Below are 21,626 nucleotides of genomic sequence, written 5' to 3'. Positions count from 1 at the left end.
ATTTAGCCATGAGCAAGAACTATTTACATGCACACACCAAACAGTTGCCAACCTGGTTAACAGGAAAAAATACTCCTCCTTAAGGGCAAAACCGCAAGCTATCCTAAAAAACTAGATCAAAAACATGCCCTCCAATGATGTTTAACTATACACTGGAATTGATGCCAACAAAATTTATGGTCATTTAGAAGAAAACTCAAACTTGGCAACAGAACAAAAGGGTAACAAAAGAAAATTATATGGAACAAAGGATAATTTGCTGTTAAAAAATTCATAATGGAGAACTGTAAAAAGGGGACGAATCCAAGTATGGCACAGACCGACAAAAAAGCATTTGACAGTATCCCACATTCATGGATAAGACTGCTTAAAAATGTACAAGATACACCCTAGCACTGATAAATTACATTACAGTGACCACAAAACAGTGGCAAATCACTCTGCAGTTAAGTCACGATAAAGGACAAATTACTATTCCAGGGATAAAAATTCAGAGAGGAATACTCCAGGGTGACTATCACCACTGTTCTTTTGTCTTGCCCTTAACCCATTAAGCTGTCTATTTAACAAATTAGGTCATGGCTACAATTTGGATCTCAGAAAACAAGTGTAAAGACTTATTTTTTTGCGGAGGATTTAAAAACTGTACAGTTCAGATGAACTGAAAGCACAACTGCAAGTGGTCAAAACTTTCTCAGGTGATACACGAAAGTCATTTGCTCTCAATAAATGTGCAAAAGCAACCTTGAAAGTGGGAAAACTGAAGCACCAAGAAGAGAGTCTGGGATAGGAATGGGATATAAAAACTTGAGCAAAAGTATAAGTATTAGCGAACTTGAAGGATCAGCAATAAAACATGAACAAATGGGAATAAAACTTAGCAAGGAATATTTTAGAAAACTAATACAGAAAACAGCTCTGACATCTATGAACAAAGTCCAAGTTGCAAACTAATTTGCTCTTCCTGTCTCAACTTAGAGTGACTGACTGGTCCCAAAAGGGTATTGGATCAGCTGGGCTGCAAAACAAGAAAAATGCTTCATGCTTATCAATGATTTATAAAAAAAATCAGTGCATACCAAGATTATATTTCCTGTTCTGAAGGAGGTATGGGCCTCCTCAAAACTGATTACATATATAGATCTGCAATATTCAGACTGCATACGTATCTGCTGACCTCAACATGAGTAAGAGATCTTCCCTGCTTAGTTTAGCAGAATCATATCAGTGTCAAACGGGAATGGAAATCAAACCAGAAGTTGATAAAAATCAGGCAAAGAATGTCCAAACATCAAAAGAAATAATAGAAGGGTCAGATGAGAAGCAATGAAATGTGAAAAATGCACTAATATAGGTGCAAGCACAGAAAACTCTTGAAACAATGTCATGTCGATCATGCTCAAACTCAGAAATGATCTCGGTGAATTTAAACCAAACTACAAAAGGTCAGTATTGGTGGCCCAAGATAGTGTACTAAGTACACGGTTTACAAAGTCCATTGAATATGTGGGAATAACAGACAAATGTAGGTTTTGTAAAACAGAACTGGAAACAGTTGCACACCTAGTTACTGGTTGTGATATACTAATGGCAGGAGGACCGTATACTGAAAGGCATAATAATGAGGCATGACTGCTGCATTGAGGATTGTGCAAACATAATACTGAAGTAGCTGAAGACTGGAAACAAGCCTCACTTGCCCAAAGGTTCCTCGACTTTGCTAACTCTAATACCCTGGACCAGCTGGTTGATGCCCAAGGGGTGTCAACATCCTGGATATGGTGTTACCAATATGGGGGACCACTGTAACACCCACATTGTGAGGTCTTCCCTGGTGAGATCTAACCACAAATCAGTCTCACTTGAAATATCACACCTGACCCACCCACCCCCACCCCAGCAGCAACTACACTAAAAAAACTTCTCCAAAGCAGATTATAACCTCTTATGGGATGGTATAGATTCACTGCACCTTCCCCCTCAGATGAAACTGGCAACTATGCAGAGTTCTACACCAATGTTTTATACAAACATCTGTATAACTGCATTGACTATTGTACCTGATAGGACGAAAACAAGATCAATGAAGAGCAAACCTGCCTGGTGGACAACTGCCGTTAACAAGTTTTACAATAAGAGGAAGAAATTGCTGTTTAAGAGCAATAGTAAGTGACAGAGCTCTAAACTGGAAACGCTCCCTCCTCAGCTTAAACAAGAAAATAAGACTTCTTGCGCAGTCCTCCAAAGCGAACTACAAATATAGATTAGCTTCCTCAACTAAGGATAACTATAAGGTGTTTTTTTAGCTACATCTGTAACCTAAAAAGAAAGGCGCAGATTTCTGCCAAACTGGTAGTTAATACTACATATACTGAGCCTGTGGACATGGCTAGCCTGTTAGCTGACCAGTTTTGTGAAAACTTCAGTCCCGTCCCCACCACATGTACCCCATGACATCTCTACTATCTGTCCCCTGCCATGCATCTCTAAAGAGCAGGTTACAAACACCCTCTTCTAAGGGCAAAAACAAGGCATCTATGGGACCCGATATCAGGCGGTGTCCTTCATGGGCTTCAACAGGAATTAGCACCACCACTGGGTACTCTTCATAGTCTAAGCACTGGCTTCGTCCCAGCTGAATGGGAAATGGCCATTATCCTCTTGCACAAAGGCAGTGCTTCCACTAATCCTAGGAACTATAGACCTATTAGCGTGATTAGCCTTATCTGAAGGCCATGGAGTGAATCGTGAACCTTATCAACAAAAGTACAGCTCATCTCCAAACACTTTACCCTACTCAGTTTGGATTTGTCAAAGTGAGATCATGCCCATTAAACCTGGTGGACTTCTTTGAGATAGTCACCACGGCCCTGGACAAAGGCAATCTGTGCATACATCCTACCTAGACTTAAAGGCTTTTGACATTATCCCCCACTCAGGCATAGTTAAACTCACCCAGCTAGGTAACAACCTTTAGATGGGTCGCTAACTGGCTCACTGATAGAACCCATATAGTCAAAGCAGACCTGTAACTAGTGGTGTTGCACAAGGATCAGTCCCAGGACCTCTACTGTTTGGAATCTGTTTCCCCAAAGTACAGGCAGAAACTAAAGATCTGTAGCTGACAAAGTTTGCTGATGACTGCAAACCAGGAGTGGTCAAAGAATCCCCAAATGATGTCAACATCCTGCAAGAGGGTCTTACACAAGCAAATGATTGGTACCAAAGTCATGGCCTTAAACTCTATGCAAAAAAAATGTATTATCCCTTTTGGTAAGAGCGATGCTCCTGCTAACACATCAATAGCAATACCTTAAGTATGCACTCAGTGGTGAGAGACCTGAGCACACAGGCCGACAGCAACCTTACCTTTGATCACCATGTCTCCACAGTGGTTAAGACGAGCATTCTATATTGCTCATCTCATAAGTAAAGGCATTGTCTCCAGAAAAGTTGCAACCTCCCTGCACTCTTCTCTCATTAGGCCAATAACTGAGTACCACATCCATTTTGGCATGTACCTTTCCAAGCACCTGCAGCAAGTGGAGAGACCACAAAGGTTCCTCAAGGAATTTAGCATCTGTCCTATGTGGATTGTCTGAAATCACTGTCACTTTATTCGGTTTCATACAGACTACTCAGTGGCAATCTCTGTCTTGCATATAATGCAATCACTGACCTTGCTTTATTGGAAATGCTGCATATCCACAAGTCAAATGGTATACGGGTTTACTCATTCCAAAGACCTTACCCTGGTATGTTACATTAATAGAATCGGCTGGATGGACAGATTCGTCTCCCAGAGGTTCACACCTTTGGAACAGACCCCCCCCCCACTTCATGTCAAATACAGCACCTCTGAGTCTCTTCAAACATAACCTGGATGATGGGTAATCGTAAATTCACCCCAGGGGTTCCACCTGTCCTCCTCTTGGACAGGGGCAATAGGTGTTAGAAGAATTAAGGGTAGAACTTGACCAGGCTTGTAAGGATCCTAGGGCCATTAGCCTAGATAACTTCCTATGATCCTGGGCACACTGCAGGTGCTGCAAAGAGCATTTCTAGCTAATAAGATTAATATACTAATTTCATGAACTTTAACCATACTATGACTTAGGAAAGGGGGTCTATTCCCATCATGGGAATAGAAACCCAAAAGACTTAAAGAAATTAAACCAGGTAGGAAAGAACCAAGGGGGACCCTCACTTAAAAGGGATTCTGGTGATGTTTAAGAGACCACATGGAAAATCTCTTCCACTTGGGACATGTATAATTTTCTGGTATTGTGTTTCCCGGACTCTTACAGTACCCAAAGCACATCCTCAGAAAATGGGTGTTGGAAAGGAATCAAAACCATATCACCCAAACTGTCAGCTGAAGAGTGAAAAAGTGAGCATGGAAGAGTGATCTATTGTCCTGTGTGAGAAGGCCCCATGTGGTGATGTAACTTGTGAGGATTGCCCCTGGCCAGATGGAATAAGAGGAACCACCAAGCCTGTCGGAGCAAAAATGGAGTCAAGATGTGTCCCCCTTGATCTTGTGAAGGACCTTGGGAAAAGGAGAGGGGGGATGAGGCATAAAGGAGCACTCCCTTCCAAGAGAAAGACATGGCATCCACTTTCCAAGACAAAGAACTTGGGATTATAACAGAACTGAGGGAGTTGCCTGTTCAGAGGGGAGTCAAGACATCCACTTGAGGAATATACCACTTATAAACTATGTCTAGAAACACATTAAAGTTCCCCTCCTATCACAGGCAGCCTTGTCATCATAAGTGTCCTGGAGAAAACTTTGGGATTTCCAGAACCAAACACCCCTCTCCTTTTCTGGTTTCAAGAAAAGGACCTCTGGGGTGGAAAAAGTAGATTCCTGAAACAGACAGGGTTTTCTGCCCTGCTCACTCCTGGCTGGTGTCTGACCTTGGTCCAAGTAAACTGAACCCATGAAAAGGGGCATTCTAGAGAGATGCCTTTAAATGTTCACACAAAAATCAGACCCATCCAGGTGTGAGGGTAAGGCTGGTGCCCACTGCCCTAGCTGTACCATCCACTGCATTCAGCAACAGGCATTTGGATAAGTTGTGATAGACTGCACAGTTGTCAGCAGGGTCTCCAAAGATATAAAGTCTTCATTAACTCTCTTCAGTCTGGTAAAGTGGGCCATGTAATTTAATACCCTTAAAGCAAACGTTGCTAATGCATACACACTTCCCAAGCCTATCCAACACCCTGGATTCCCTTATGGGGATGGGCAGTCACTCTCCTCCAAAAGTTCCTTTATTGGCTGTGGCCATGACAATGGCATCCACTGCAAGCCCCTTAACTCCAGTGGAGATGCTAGAATTTTGTCTGGTTTTCTTGGAATTCGCTCTACCACATCTGGCTCCTTTCCAAGTAAAGATGGAACACTAAATTCACTAAGCGGTCTGCCAAAGTAGACTGTAGATGGGCTGCCTCAAATAAAGACTTTTTGGGGGAAGGAGCACTATGGACCAACCTCTCCATCTGTCACTTCTAAAACCTTGTCAAAAGATGTCTTCCACGGTAGATGTGGAGGACTTCACTTCACTGAGGCCAGTGTCTTCTGTTAAAGATCTCCGTGAGGAATCTGAAAGTCTCCTTTTGCATCTAAGCTTCCTAGGTACCTCAGTTGGGGGTTATATCAGAACAGAATCAGAAGCAGCAAGGAAACCCACAGTTTGGCTGGCTTCAGGGTGGTCGATGCAGGCTGTCCCAGAGTGAGAAGTGGTGCCAAAGATGCAGAAAAGGCAGAAGCCCTGTCTGATTCAAGTAGAGTCACCTCCTCTTGAATGGGAGAGTTTTCATGAACACCTCAAATACAAACAGCAAATGCAAAAAACACCTTCTTGGATCTGAAGACCAAGAAGGGAGTTCTCAGTCACCACCCTAGTTGAATCTGAAGCCAGTGCTATTAAAAACAGGGGATCAGTGGTAAGGAAGGCTCTGAACACCTTGGAGTTGGTCCTAGGGCCTTGACGCAAAGCCCTCTGCTTCAAGACATTCAGCTCCGAAATCAGAGTGGTGTGTGTCAAAGAAACTGTCAGAGTGTAAGACATGTTGCTGGCTCTAACACTGGGACCATACAGGCAGAACTCTGATCCAGAGTTGATGTTTCTGACAAAGGGACCAAAGGAGAAATAACACAGGAGAAGAAAAGGGGAGAAATATGGGAGGAGAAATAATATGGGAGGACAAATATGACAGGAACGTCCTTATTTCACCATACTCGCTGTGAGGGGGAGGAAGAATTCCAACTGGATCTGAGCCTTGAGAATGGTCATCTTATCTAACATTAAACTCCTAAGACCACAGACCTAGAAGCCACCCCAGAGGGCAGTTTGGATGACTGGCTCTGGTCTGTTGAGGGAGGAGAGAGTAGATAACTGAATCCTAGGCGGGGGACATCTCTGGAAGAAAAAAAATTTCTCTAGCAAGCCAGGAGCAACCAGCAACTGATCCTGATCAGACCCCAGAGCCGGAGGACAAGACAGTGAACAGAGGAGCCTTCAGGGCAGGTCCTTGCTAAGTTGAAAGATCTGGGGAACTCTTCTAACTCTCACCCTCTTTTTGTCTCTGAATCTCTCCCCCCTAGGATCTTTCCCGGTTACCCTCATCTGTAGTCTTCTTGGGAGATACAGAAGTAGAAGACACTAATACTCCCTCTTGGGCTGGGAGAAGTCCCTTCATAACCATTTAGTGCGATCAGACAGTGGCCCTGAGACCAAATGAGATGCAAACCTCACAGCTTCAGCAAGCAGAGCTGTGCCAAACAGTATACATATACACAAATGTTTCAAGCACAGGCATTAAAACCTTTCTAGCCTGCCAATATGCCAAAATAAGAAGTTATGTACTCACCATAACGTTCCATCTGAGTAGATAAACTTCATTTGTCAGCAACCTATGGGATTCGGATCAGAGCAAGCAGTTTTCAACAGCTTTAGATCTGAGCTCCAAGCTCCTCCCCCTACCCATAATCCCCAGCCAACCCTGACTGACCTCAGATCAAGTTTGCCCAACAGCAGAGACTGCTATAAAATTATCATTCTCAAGATAAGTGGGTAAAAACCCCATGGACCAGAGTATGAAGACATTCACAAGTGAGGGGGCAGGAGGGAGGGACGGTTGCTGACAAATGAAGTTTACCTACTCAGATGGAACGTTATGGTGAGTACATAACTTCTTTATCTGAAGTAGTTAACTTCATTTGTGCAGCAACCTATGGGACAGAGTCCCCAGCTACCTGGATCTTGGGCGGCCTTCATAAAAGGATGCTCCAGAGCACTGCAGAGCCAAAGGATGCTCTCCCTCTAGAGATAATGTCCAATTTATAGTAATTGATAAAGGTATGAGATGAGGCCCAAGTGGCTGCCGAGCAAATATGATCCAAAGAGACTCTAGCTCTAAAAGCCGCAGAGGTAGACAGAACGAGTAGCGTGGGCATGGACTCCCTGAGGTGCTGGCCTGCTCGAACTTTCATATGCTAAAAGGATACACTGTGAAATCCATCTAGACAGTGTGACTTTAGACACAGATTTACCCAAGTTAAATTTGGCAAAGGAGACGAACAACTGGTCGGATTTCCTATGACCAGATGTCCTGTGGATGTAGAAGCGAAGTTGTCTATGCACATCCAGTGAGTGTAATTTGTATTCCCCTTTGTTATGGTGATTAGGAAAAAAGACCGGCAGGTTGATGGACTGGTTAATATTAGACTCAGAGGCAACCTTGGGAAGAAAGGAGGGATTGGTCCTGAGGTAAACTCTATCCTTGTGAAAGAGGAAGTATGGAGGTTTTACACAGAGGGCCTGTAGTTCAGAGACCCTTCGAGCCGAGGTGATAGCGACAAGAAAGGCCGTTTTCCATGACAAGAATTTAAGATCTACTGTAGCTGCAGGCTCAAACAGGGGAGCTGTCAAGGCCTAAAGCACCAGCGTTAAATCCCAAGGAGGGACTACATCCTTCACTGGAGGTCTGAGCAGAAAGGTGCCCTTCAAAAAGGTCTTGCATAATTTTGTGGTGATCAAAGGGCCCAGTTCATTTCCCACGTGATAATGAGAGATAGCTGCTAGTTGAACCTTGACTGGGGAGGAGCTAAGCCCCCTGATGGAACAGTCCTGACAGAAAGTCTAATACAGTGGGCAAGGAAGCTGTAAAAGGATAAAACTTTTTGCGTTCCGCCCAAATGGAGAAACATTTCCATTTGCTGCTATAGATCATTCTAGTAGAAGGCTTGTGCGCTGCTACTAGAATAGTTTTAACTGGGGAAGAGATGCCGGGAAGTCCTAACTACGAGTGGAACTGGAGCAGCCAAGCTGTGAGCTTGAGGTTGACCAGGTTCGGGACTGGGAGATCTAGGGGGTGGGGATATTAGATCTGGACTGGGATCCAGAATCCAAGGAGGATTCACCAGATGAGACCAAAGGTAAGGGAACCAGGTTTGACGAGGCCAAAAAGGGGCAATGAGGATAATCCTGCTCCCCAACTGACTGGCTTTCCGGAGAAACTTCAGCATCAGGGGAAGAGGAGGGTAAGCAGAGACGACCGGGAGGACAAGCATGCACCAGAGCATCTCTCGGGGGTTCCCCGGAGGGGGAAATGAGAGTGAAGTAGTCGTAACATTTTGTGTTAGAGGGAGAGGCAAAGAGATAGCAACAGGGTTGACCCCATTTGGCGAAAATCTGATTCGCTATTTCGGGATTCAGAGACCACTCTTATGGTAACAGGATGGTGCGACTTAGTTTGTCCGCCAGGATGTTGGACCATCCCAGAATGTGCGTTGCTATGAGAAAGCGGTTGGTGAAGATCGCCCATTCCCACACCCTCATGGCCTCTCGGCAGAGTGGGTAAGACCTGGTTCCCCCCGCTTGATGTACCAGACAACTGACATTGTCCGTCTGAATCGCAATCGTTCCTACAGGAAGAAGGTCCTGAAGTGCTTGCAATGCTAACAGCACTCCCCTCATCTCTAGGATGTTGATATGCAGTGAGGTCCCACGTGCCTTGGACTGTCCTGCCCGAACAATGCCCCTCCCACCCGAGGCGGGAGGTGTCCGTGGTCACCGTGGCTAGTGGAGGGGGTCATAGAAAAGGGGCGTCCTTGCTGGAGGTCCGGGGATTGGAGCCACCAAAGGAGGGCCCTCTTGCAAACCCTGCTGAGTGGAACGGCATGGCTCAGAGGATAGTGAAGAAAGGACCATTGCACCTGAATGATCCATTGTAAGACCCTCCTGTTCAAGCGTGCCATTGGCAATAGGTTGATTGCTGCCGCCATAGAGCCAAGAGCCCTCAGGACCAATTCCGCCGGGGAGCTGGAGATTGCAGAATGGCTTGCACGTGTAGCCTCAGGGTTAGTAGACGGTCTGAGGTCAAGAAAGCTAGGAGTTTGTTTGTGTCTAATCTGGCCCCTATGAAGTCTATGGTCCGTGTAAGAGACTACTTCTCTATGTTGACAGTGATCCCCAGCCAGGGAGCTACATGAAGAAAGTAGTTTCTGGCTGCACAGAGTAGATGCCTTGTCGGGGCGGTCAGGAGCCAGTCGTCCAGGTACGGGAAGACCTATATTCCCTGGAGCCTCAGGTGGGCCGCTATCACTGCTAACACTTTGGTGAACACCCTGGGGGCTGTGGTGAGACCAAAGGGGAGGACCCTGAATTGGTAATGACTGGCTCCTAGCCGGAAGCGGAGGAACCTCCTGGATCGCCTGTCCAGAATGTGGTAGTACGCATCCTTGAGGTCTATAGAGCACATCCAATCATTCTCCCGTAAAAGGGGGAGAATGGATTAAAGAGTGACCATGCAGAATTTTTCTTTGGTTACTGACAGATTCAGGGAAGAGAGGTAGAGGATTGGTCTTAAGTCCCCCGTCTTTTTTGGCACCAAGAAGAACCTGGAGTAAAACCCGGACCCGCACTGGATTTCCATTGCTGCGGCCTCCCTCTGATCGGGTGGGACATTGAGGAGATATCTGGGGCTGCATGGGTAACGAGAAAAGGGAATCGGATATCCTCTGGATATGATGCGAAGCACCCAGCGGTCTGTCGTGATGGACTCCCAAGCTGCTGGGTGCTTCGAGAAACGCCCCCCGACTGCCTCCAAAGTGGAGCAGTTGGGCAACCCCTCAGGGGTGTTGCGTGGGTTGGTCTGAGAAGGGTTCTCTGGATCAAAAGTTCCGCGGGTCCCCTTTGCCTCTAGGGCGGCGTCCACCCTGCCCTCCTCTGCCGAGGAAGGGCTGGAGTCCAGAGCGGGACGAGACTGTTGCGACTTCTGGAACCACATCTTCTTCTGTCCCTTTTGGTTCTTGGAGAAGGACCTCTGGGGAGCAGAGAAGCGGACTCAGACGGCAGATGTCTTCCCGTCCTTTTTGCTCTGGACCAAAGTATCTCGCATGGTTTTGCCGAAGAGGGCAGAACCATCAAAAGGGGCATTAGTGAAAGACGCCTTAAAGGGTTCCGCAAAATCACAGTGCCGGAGCCAGGCCTGATATCTCATAACGAGGACCGCTCCGCTGGCTCTAGCGGCTCCTTCCGTGGCATGAGACAGTAGCCGCATAGAGGTGTTGGATATGGATCGTACAGTGGCCATCCGGGTGGAGTGCAATTGTTTGTCCGCCGACATGGACTCGGGTGGGGGGGGGCAGCGTACTCTTTGATAGGGTCCCGCTGCAGTCGTAGCACATGTGCCATGTAGTTCAGCGACCTCACAGAGAAGGTAGCCGAATTAAACACCCGCTTCCCTAGGCGGTCCATTGACTGAGACTCCTTGCTCGGGGGATGAACCGAGGGACTCTCCTGAGCAAGTTCCCTCTTGGTGGCCGCCGTCACCAACATGGCATCTACAGGGGGGCCTTTGCTCCAGTGGGATTTGTCGGAGGGTGGGCTGAGAATCTTGTCTGGGGGCTTGGGGACTGGCTCCACAGTGTCCGGCTCCTTCCACGCCCTGGTAGTCAAGTCTACCAGGGGGCTGGCCGGACGGGACACCCAAGAGGTAGACGGGCCTGCTTCAAACGCCTCCAGGAACACTGATTCGTCTGAGGTAGGCTTTGGGGCAGACCACCCCCCCCCTTATTCTGAGCATCTCCATGATGTCACCAAATGAGACATCTTCGGGGGTGATCTTGGGGAGCCTTCCCCTTCCTCCAAATCAGTGTCCTCAGTAAAGGACTCAGGGGAGTCCAGGTGTCTCCTCTTGCACCTTCACTTGAGGAACCTCCTCGGGGGGGCTGTCCGAGGAGGACCCACCAGCAACATCTTTTTCCAATGGAACTACCTGGGACGTCAGAGCATGCTGTCCCTGGGGCCGGGTGATGGAAGTCTGATCCAACTGAGGAGTGCAGGATGGAGCCGTGGCAAGGGCCGGGGGCCTGGAATCCCTCGAAAGAACCCTCTCCACCACGTCAAATGCAGAAGGAGAGCTGCTCTCTGTGATCCGAGAGCAGAACCTCCCTTGGATCCAACGGACGGATCGGAGCTGGCGCCGAATCGATCAGGTCAGACGGACCAGCATGCTCCTACCCAGATGGAGCAGAAGACATACAGATACCGCCGGATCCGAAGCTCAGCCCTCAGCTCAGAGAGCTCCGATCCGAAGGAAATGGACCCGACAGACTCAAGGGAAGTGTCGGCGCCGAAGTACCCGAGACTATCGGCGCCGACACACCCCCGCTCCAAGGCTGCCCGGCTCCGAAGACTCCGAACCTGGGAAACAGTACGGAGAAGGAGCTATCGGGGCAAAGAAGGGGGTTGAGCTCCCCCCCGGAGGGGGGGAGGCAGGAGCACTCCCATCTGCAGTTGGACCTGGAGGAATCTTCTCATCCGGTCCAAATCTGCATCGGTGAAACTTCGGGTAGATCTCGACGAGGCCACCGAGGCGGGGTGGGAGTGTCGCCTCGATGACCTAGACTGAGATCAGGTCTCCTCCTCCTCAGGATGCGGTGAAAAGCACTGGGACCAGATCAGAGGAGGAGACGACCCAGAAGTCCTGGAGGGAGAAGCCCACTTAGCTGGGGGGGCCGAAGCGGAGGCCTCGGCCCGCCGCTTGTGGTGCTTCTCCTTCCTTTTCCTAGCCTCCCTCTCCTCCGGGCCTAAGAAGGGAGGTTGAGTCCCGGCTGGGGGGAGGGAAGCAGGAGTGGCAGCTGCCGCAGCGGGAGCCATGGGAGGACCGGAGGTAGAAGCAGAGTCCGGGGGCAGAAGACCCGCCAGAATCAGCTGAGACCTCCGGTCCTTGAGTGCCCTGGGGTTGAACGCTGCACAGACGATACAACCAGAGGACAGGTGTTCAACCCCAAGGCACATCACACACCAAGTGTGGCCATCCGCTGGGGACAGCTTATGGCCACACTCGGTGCACTTAAAAAACACTAACTTTGGGGCCTCAGACATACTAGAAGGTAAAAACCACACACACTAGGCCCCAAACACACGCACACAAACCTGACAGAACCACGAAGGAAGGGGGATGTTAGAAAATGGAACAAAATAAATTAAACTAAGATGGCTCTAAGGGATAAGGGACCTGAAAAACAGTCACACCAAGAGTTAAGGAAAAAAAGGGTAGAAAAGTTAAATCATCTCACAAAATGTACGAAAAACGCTTGGAGCTCGGGATCAAGCTGCTGAAGTAAACCGCGGCAAACTAGATCTGAGGTCAGTCAGGGTTGGCAGGGGATTATGGGTAGAGGGAGGAGCTTGGAGTTCGGATCTAAAGCTGTTGAAAACTGCCGGCTCGGATCCGAGGTTGGATCCGAATCCCATAGGTTGCTGCACAAATGAAGTTAACTACTTCAGATCATTTGTTCCCATAATAAATGTCCAGGATTTTCTTAAAAATATCCAAACTAGTACTTGCTTTAATGTAATTTGGTAGTCTGTTCCAAGCATCAGCTACTCTGTCAGAGAGCCAATTAGTACACTTTTCATTCCTATAGAATCTTCTACATGGGTTATCTGATGATTCTTTAGTACTTTTTGATAACCTCAAACATTTCCAGAGGTAGTTCCTAAATGCCCTATATACCTGAATAAGATCTCCTCTTAAATATCTGTAAGAGACACTGTACAAGTTCAGATATTTTAGTCTTTCATAATAACTTAGATTTTCACATCATGTGTGCTGCATTAAATATTCACCTTTCAGTTTATGTCTCCCAAATCTCATATGCTTAGTTTTTGATGTATTTATCAACATATTCTCCTGTGCCCAAATGGTCAATTTAGTCAAATTTTGCAGACATGCCTTATCTGCAACACTTGTAATCAGTTTACCCAATTTCATGTCATCAACATATAGACTGTAGAACACCTCAGATGAAAAAGTAAGGTCTGAAAGATGCAATCTAAACAAGTAAGGGCCTAGTACAGAGTCCTGTGGGACACCTTGACTGTAACAAAGGATTTCACCTGTCCAGTTGGTGTGATACTTGCCATGTCTTATTTATAAGCCATGCAGCTATCCATCTTAACAGTACATCAACACCTAGTTGTACTAATTTATTGATGTTTTGTGCATGACCCTGTCACATGAAGTTAAATCTATATATATATCGCATCACAATTTTTCATTCATAGATGTTATATTGTTATAGATCATGTTACAGATGGTAATAGATCTATTTTCAACGTATGCATGCTGATATATGGCTTCAAGTCCCAACCTATCCAGTTATGACAACTTATCTAGTATTACCTTCCACAACATGAAAGTAGACTTAAGGGGTCTATATGATTCTAGGTTTGTCCTATTCCCAGTTCCCTTAGACAAGTTTAATAAGTGCACGTCTCCAGTCTTGAGGAATCTCCCCATATTTATACGACCTAGTGAATAATAGATGTAATGGCAGTATAAGTTCTTGCTTAAATGTTCTCAGGTCATTGTTACTTATTCTGTCTCCTCCCTGCGCTCTGTTTGGATCCAGTTTGCATAGTTCTTTTTCAATATAATCCAATTTGATTCCAGTATCTGGGGTTACCTGGATGTCACTAGGACAACTTACCACTCCCTTTTGTGGAGCCAAACTGTTTTGCATAAGATTGTGTACACATATCTATAATCTGTTGCATCTAAGAATAAATTTAACTCTATGGAACCTGCGGCAGACTCCTGCGATAGACCACACATTTATTGAATCCTGAAGCTTTGTCAGCCATAGCACCACCACAAACGGACAAGAGCACAAACCTGAGAAGTATAGCTGAGATTTGTTAACCAGGTTGGTCTGACTGGGCAAAGCCCTTTTTCAGAAGAGACCCGAGAAAAGCTCCAACATTACATTGCATAAACATTACTTGGCACAGAATTGTTACAAGAAAAAAATAAGGTAAACTGTACACAAAAGTTTAGTTTTTTTTGCATGACATTCTGTAGAAAAATGAGAAAAGTGCTAGTAACTCGATTTATCAGGGACAAACCAGGAATAAATGTTTGATAAACTATGACCAGTTCTAAGTATATTTAGGACGTAACACTGTAGTAAGGGAAATAGGTATACAGAAAATAGCACTAGTAAAAAATATATGAGGTGAAAAAGTGCCAAGGTATAAGGTTGATGTTAGTACAGAGTAGGAGAGAAGCAGAAGAAAAGTATGGAGGTGAAGTTAGAAAGAGAGCAGGGGGGGGGGCTGTAAAAGGAGTAGTATGTTAGTAGCCAAGAGGCAGCACTTTGTGGTAGTGGAAGGTAGCTTATGTTGGGTCATGGCATAGGCATATCCATGATTTGTGGTAGTCAATTGCTATTTTAAAGGTGTTTAGGTCAGCAATACATCTGACATTGTGAGGTAGTTTTATTCCAAGAATTTGCTATGGAGTAGCTATAAAGTACTTTTCCAATATTTTTGTTGGGCATACATACTTGCAATAGGTTCTGTTGTGAGCTGCAGAGGGACCATTTGAGAGTAGAGAGAGGGGGACAGGAAGGTTGATGTAGAACTGAATGGTACAAGAGAAGCTGTAGTATAGGATTTGGTGATGAAATTCCAACCACTGCAAATTTTAGTGTGATGCAATGGTGGGTGCAGTAAGCTAGGTTGGAGCCAAAACGAGCTATTTTGTTATAGGCAAGTTTGAGTTTAGATTGGAGGTATGTGAGAACAGGGGCAGCATAGATCAGTGTGGGGAGTAGAAAGGCTTGTGTGAAGAGACTCTGGAGGCATTTGTAAGGTATTATATCTATAAACCAGACCTAGTTTATGATGGGACTTTTTAATGCACTGCTGAGTGTGTGTAGGTCGAATTTGAGATGATCATCAATTATAACACCTAAGAGTTTGGTGTGGGGTTCAGGTGAGACAGTATTATTCAGGGAGGAGACAGAAGGAAGATTTATGATGCTGAAGGGAAGTAAGGAGAAACAGAAGTTTAGTTTTCTTAGGGTTTAGCAAACAGTAGGAAGTAAACCATCTTTCAGGGAACTGGAGGGATTCGGGTGAGGGTATGAAGGTGTGTGATGCTGTCAGAGCAGGAGATAATTGTGGAGTTGTCAGCATACTGAATAAGGGTAGTGTGTGGATCAGATAAGTGGAAGTCATTAATAAAAAGTAGGGGACTAAGGATAGAGCTTTGGGGCATCTCAGTTTGTTCTGGAAGAAAGGAAGAGTAGCTAGATTCAGGCTGTGAGATGGCAATCTTATCAGAGAGGTAGCTGGAGAACCAATATATAGTAGAGGTTGAGAGGCAAGTCTGGATAGTAGTAGTCTATGAAAAACAGTATCAAAAGCTTTGGCTAGATCTAGAAACAGGCAGGAGACTAATTTATCACGTGATTTTGCAATAGTATTGAAGGATGTCAGGGCAGTAGCAGTGGGGGTCAAGAAATTGTCTTGGAGAATATGATTAAGAAGCTGTTTGCGGATACATTTTCCAAGAATTTTAGACAGGGGAGATGAGATGGAAATAGGTCTGAAGTTAGAGGGGTCTGTTGCAGTACTGCCTTTATGTAATGGGATAACAGAATTTTTTTCCAGATATCAGGCACATAGCATTCCCTGATGGGTCTGTTGATTTACAGAAATAAGGAAAACAAAAGTAGCAGCAGCTAGTTTTAGGGAATGAGGAAGTAAGTTGTCAAATGGAGAGCATGGTTTTAGTTTGGTCAGAAGTGATTTAATATAGGATGTGGGGACAGGTTTAAGAGAGAAGGTGGACAACCTGGTGGTGGACTGGGGGCGAGGGGCAGGTATCGGTTTTAGTGACATTACAGATGGAGATGACAAAGTGGGAGTTTAGAAGTGTAACAATCTCAGTGGGGGAGCTGTTTGGGCTGGGATTAGGGGAAGATGAGCTCCCAGGGCGCAACAACTTAACAGATTTCCAGAATTGTGGGGGGTTAGAGTGAGGATTAAGCGGTTTATGGAAAAAAATGTCTGTCAAGGATTACCTTTTTTTTGGTTAAAATGCAGAACTGTGTGTGAAGGTCAGAAATGGATTTAGATTTGTTCCATTTTTACAAGGCACTCAGTCTCTTACTCATTAGGGTTTTGGTGTCTTGTGTGAGCCAGGGGGCATATTGAGTTTTAATTCTTAAGTTTTCTGAAAGGGGCTAGGGAGTTGAGTGCATCTAGGAAAATGTTAAAGGCTAGAACAGCATTCTCCAGAAGTAGATTGTGGAAGGACCAGTCAATTAGAGAGAGCAGGGTGTTGAAGGTATCAAGATTAAAGTTAGAGAGTTTATGGCAGTCTTTGTATTGTTGGGGTTTGTATAGTTGAGGTGAGTGTTCATGTATGTAGGTGGGATGGTGATCAAGTGTCAGGTAGAGTAGAGTGGTTATGGTACAGATTGGGATTAGATGGAAGGACCTAGTCAAGGGTGGAGCTATAGTTGCTGTGCTTGTTTAAACAGGTTGGGTTAGAGATCAGTTGGGTGAAGCCAGACAGCTTTATGGAGGAGTTTGGGCCATCAGTAATGGCATTCCAATCAAAGTTTACATCTCCCAAAACAACAGTCTCGTAAGGTGATGTTAAGGGAGATCCAAGAAAGAATGTGTTCTAAGATTGGAATGTTATTCCCAGGGGGAATATAGATGGCAAAGACTAATCTTTTGTGAGTGTTTAAACTACATTTGCCTATGAGGATTTCAGCAGGGGGAGTTGCTTGTGAGAGGGTGAAGGGTGAGCTGGTTAGAATAGGGGATAGCCACACCTCCACCTTTCTTTTTGATGCAATTGTGCCTTAGGATATTATAACCAGGTGGAAGTATTTCGTTATCTGCTATATGGGGCCTTAGCCAGGTTTCAGAGAGGCAAAGGATATCAGGGGTATGTAAAGACACCCAAGGCATGGAAAGGGGAGATTTTATTCATGATAATTTGAATGTTCATAGAGAGTATAGTTAGGTTCTTAGTGGAAGTGAATGTGGGGATATAGAAAGTATTAGGCATGGGGTTATGTATTTGTGAGGGGGTAGACTGGACGAGAGGAGCAGTGGTTGGGTCCTGTATTTGGGAGTATGTCTCCGGATAGTAGGACATTAACTATTAATTTTCTGAGGTAATTGAAGAGGTAATTCAGAGGATGGTGTCTTGTTTTGGTCACAAGAGACAAATGGTTATAAGGGGTGGTTATAAGAGTTGAGGTAGGGAGAGGAAAAAGCATCTCTTCCTTCCCTTCCACTCTTCAAACAAAAACTGAAAATACTCCTCAGAACAAAATGGTTATGCCCTTGCAGCAACCCTGACTAACCTATCACCTCTGCTATTCCCTCTACTCTCCCTAACTGAGTTCATGTTCTTTACTGCATATGTAAGCAGACCTGTTAATCAGAAACAGGTATGACTGGCTATGTGAATAGTGTGTTCTATATTTTGTAAATAATTAACCATTGTATTCTATATTTTGTAAATAATTAACCATTGTGTTGTAAAATGTATTTCAGTATATTTCTATGTTAATTTTATTGTAACCTAAGCATCTTCATCTATTTGTCTTGGAGCTTTTCTCCCCGGGCCTCTACTGAAAATGGACATATATCCAGTTAGACTAGCCCGGTCAACAAATGTAAAATAAAAAAAAATAAATGAGGAAGTAGTAAACGTAAAGAGAGATGATGCTACAGGCAAGGAGTGAATGTGAGTTGTTGGTTAGGGGAGAGGTACAAGTGAGTGAGGAGTTTGAGAGGGAGAGTTCCTATGAGAGGTTGCTATGGTAGCCAGAAAGAGAATGGGAGTGGTAAAGAGAAAAGGATGATATTTGTATTGACTGATTTGGGAGTAGACTGTGTGCGTTAGGGATTAAGGTAAGAGGTTATAGCGGTGGATGTTTATGACCCAAGTGGGTTGAGGGAGTAGTAACAGAAAGGAATGTGATTGGTTGACAGCAGTAGAAAGGAAATAGTTGATAAAATAACTTGCCAGAGTTGGATCTAGCACTAGACGACCTTGGCAGCTGTCTAGGGCCCACTGGATTGGGGAGGGGGCTGCACCAACTTAAAACAATTAAAAAATATTTTCTTTAATCCTCAAAGCACACACTCGTCTGTGTATGTATTGCAGATTTGAACATTGGAACTTCCTGTGCATGCATCTCAGAGCAGCACGTTACAGATTTGAACACTGGAGAAAATTCCTGGTTTTGGCAGAGATTTAACATCTGAACTTTTTTGGGAGAACATGCCATGAGAGAAAAGCCTGCTGCTACAAGAGACTAGAGAAAAAGTACAGTTGTGTACACCTACCATAAATGTAGATGTTAGAGTGTCTTCACTGTTGCAGTCATAACTGTAGGGTGCTCCTGCCGGCAGGCAGCCCGAGGTCGGCCAGAATCCCAAAGTCTGGGTCTGGCGTCGGCTGTACAAGCTAGTACCCTGACGTCAGTACGCTTTGGTACATAGCCCTCAGCCGACGCCATCTTCTCCAGCCTTTCTTGCCCTAGATGTCAGAAGTCCCAAACAAAACAAAAATGAATCCAACAAGGAAACACAAATACACCAAAAAAGGAAAAGGGAGAAAAAAAGAGGGGATAGGAGGGAGGGAAACCCCGACTGCAACAGTGAAGACACTCGAACATCTACATTTATGGTAGGTGTACACAACTGTACTATGTTCTTCGTGTTTCACTGTTGGTCATAACTGTAGGGTGGAATCCCAAAGCAGTGTAAAAGGGGAGGAGGCTTTAGATAGAAGAAGGGGAGACAAGAATACCCTGCAAGACAGCAGAGGCAAAGCCTGCCCTGGTCTTAGAAAACAGGGGGAGATTGTAGTGCTTGGAAAAAGTATGCACAGAACTCCAAGTGGCAGCTTCCAAGATATCCTTGGTAGGGACTCCTCTGAGGAAAGCTGTAGAAGTGGCAGCTGCTCTAGAAGAATGACTTCTAATGGTACCTGGAAACTGTTTCCCATGATGAGTGTAACAAAATCTGATTCCATAAGCAATCCATTTGGAAATAGTTTGTTTAGAAATAGGTTTTCCAAGAGAACTGGAGGCAAAAGAAATAAACAATTGATTAGACTTTCTGAACTCTTTAGTCTTGTCCAGGTAAAATCGTAACTGTCTGTGCACATCTAATGAATGCAAAATCCTTTCCCCTTTATTTTGAGGATTTGGAAATAAAGTAGGAAGGTGAATTGTCCGATTTAAAGCCACTTTCGAAATCACCTTAGGCATGAAAGTAGGATTGGTCCTCAAGGATACTCTGTCCTGATGGAAAATAAGGTATGGTTCCACAGCCATGAGAGCTTGCAACTCTGAGACCCTTCTGGCAGAGGTCAATGCTAATAAAAGAACAGTCTTCCAAGATAAAAACTTAATATCTGAAGATGCAGCAGGCTTAAAAGGAGGCAAAGTAAGTTTTTCTAAAACATAATTAAGATCCCAGGCAGGGACAGGAGGGGTCCTGGGAGGCCGCAAATTTTTAGCCCCTCTCAAGAATTGCTTCACCAAAGGATGAGAAAAAACAGGAGGATCAGAACTGAAATGCGCAGAAATAGCAGAAGCATGAATTTTAATGGAAGAAAAGGAAAGTCCTTTAGATAAAAGTTCCAAAAGGTAAAGCAAAATAGAAGAGAGATCAGGTACCAGAGGATCCGAGCCTCAGTCCTGCATCCAAATACAAAACCTCTTCCATTTAGAGGCATAGGATTTCCTAGTGCTAGGCCGTCTAGCTTCCAAAAGAACATCCAAAACTTGTTTGGGAAGACTAAAGGAAATCAAATTCCTTTGAAGAGCCAAGCTGCCAGGCAAAGGGTCTTGAGGTTGGAATGTAGTAACTGACCCTGATGCTGGGACAAAAGAAGGGTTCAGAGGGAGAATCCAAGGAGGCCCCAAGAACAGGTGCTTTAAAGTTGGATACCAAAACTGTCGAGGCCAATTTGGAGCAATCAAGATGAGGAACTTGGGCTTGTCCTGTTTTATCTTCAGTAATACCCGAGGAAGTAGAGGAAGAGGAGGGAAGGCATATGCTGAAAGGCTTCTCCAGCTGAAGGTCAGGGCATCCACTCTCCAAGCTGTTTTGTGGAAGGACCTGGTGCAAAAGCGAGGCAGCTGATGATTGAGATGGGATGCAAACAGATCTATCTGGGGACATCCCCAAACTGCAGTAATCCTGTTGAATAAGTTGGTGTCTAGCATCCATTCGTGAGGATCTGAAATGTTTCTGCTCAGGCTGTCTGCTAAGAGATTCTGTTTCCCTGGAATGAATTGAGCCTGGAGATGTAGATTCAAATTTAGAGCTGTGTCCCATAAACCCATAGCTAGTCTGCAAAGGGGGTACGAATGAGAACCCCCCTGCTTGTTGATGTACCACATGACCGTGGTGTTGTCTGTGCGAATTAGCAGAGGCCCTGGTTGCAAAAGGTTCTTGAAGGCTAGAAGGGCATTTTGAACTGCCAATATTTCCTTCAGATTGATGTGCCAGTGAAGATGGTCCTTTGTCCAGGTTCCCTGCTGGCAATTGTCTAGAAAGTGTGCTCCCCAAGCATAATCAGAGGCGTCCGTGGTTAGGATTTGAGTAGGTTGAGGAAGACGAAAAAGGCTTTCCTTCATTTAAAGTGCATACCCTGGACCACCAGAGGAACTCCCTCTGAAGGCAGGGGATCAGAGGAATCAGAATATCCAGATCGTGGTAATGCTGTGACCATACACTTTTCAGATACCATTGAAGCTTTCTCATATGAAGCCTTGCATTTGGAATCAACAGAATGCAGGAAGCCATGTAGCCCAGAGCCTGCAGGAATTTCCTTGCAGTGAGCTGAGATAGAGTTGCTAAGGTGCTGAAAGTAGAAGCCAGCTGAGTTTGTTTTTCTGGAGTGAGGAAGGCCCTTTGTAAGGTTGTATTTAAGAGGGCTCCCAAGAATACCATTTGTTGAGAAGGGATCAAATGTGACTTTTTTTGTGTTCACTGAGAATCCCAGTAGGAGGAGAAGACGTTGAACAAAGTCCAGATGTTGAAGCAGAAGATCTTTGCCGTCTGCCTGAATAAGGCAGTCGTCCAAATAGGGGTAAATCTGGATCCCCTGAAGTCTGCAATAAGCCACTACTGGTGCCAGGCACTTGGTAAAGACTCTGGGCGCAGTAGATAAACCAAAGGGCAGTACAGAGAATTGAAAGTGCCTTGAACCTGCCTTGAACCTGAGGAATTTCCTGCGTTCTTGCCTGATGGGAATATGTAAATAGGCTTCCT

The 21,626-nt window shown here is 45.3% G+C and overlaps 1 protein-coding gene across 1 annotated transcript in view; it reads right to left on the bottom strand.

The window, feature by feature from the left end:
* The window catches only part of LOC122815078 (putative cation exchanger C521.04c), a 1,300,764-nt gene that overhangs the window by 364,313 nt on the left and 914,825 nt on the right, over positions 1–21,626 (bottom strand). Inside the window, exon 12 of the mRNA XM_044087322.1 lies at positions 2,503–2,509. Coding sequence (XP_043943257.1) covers positions 2,503–2,509 — 7 coding nt within the window. The remainder of the gene's footprint in view (positions 1–2,502; positions 2,510–21,626) is intronic.

This window comes from Protopterus annectens, chromosome 11.part0 (genome assembly GCF_019279795.1).
Source record: "Protopterus annectens isolate FY-2018-M chromosome 11.part0, PAN1.0, whole genome shotgun sequence".
Classification (NCBI taxonomy): domain Eukaryota; kingdom Metazoa; phylum Chordata; order Ceratodontiformes; family Protopteridae; genus Protopterus; species Protopterus annectens.
This window is presented reverse-complemented; position numbering and strand designations above follow the sequence as displayed.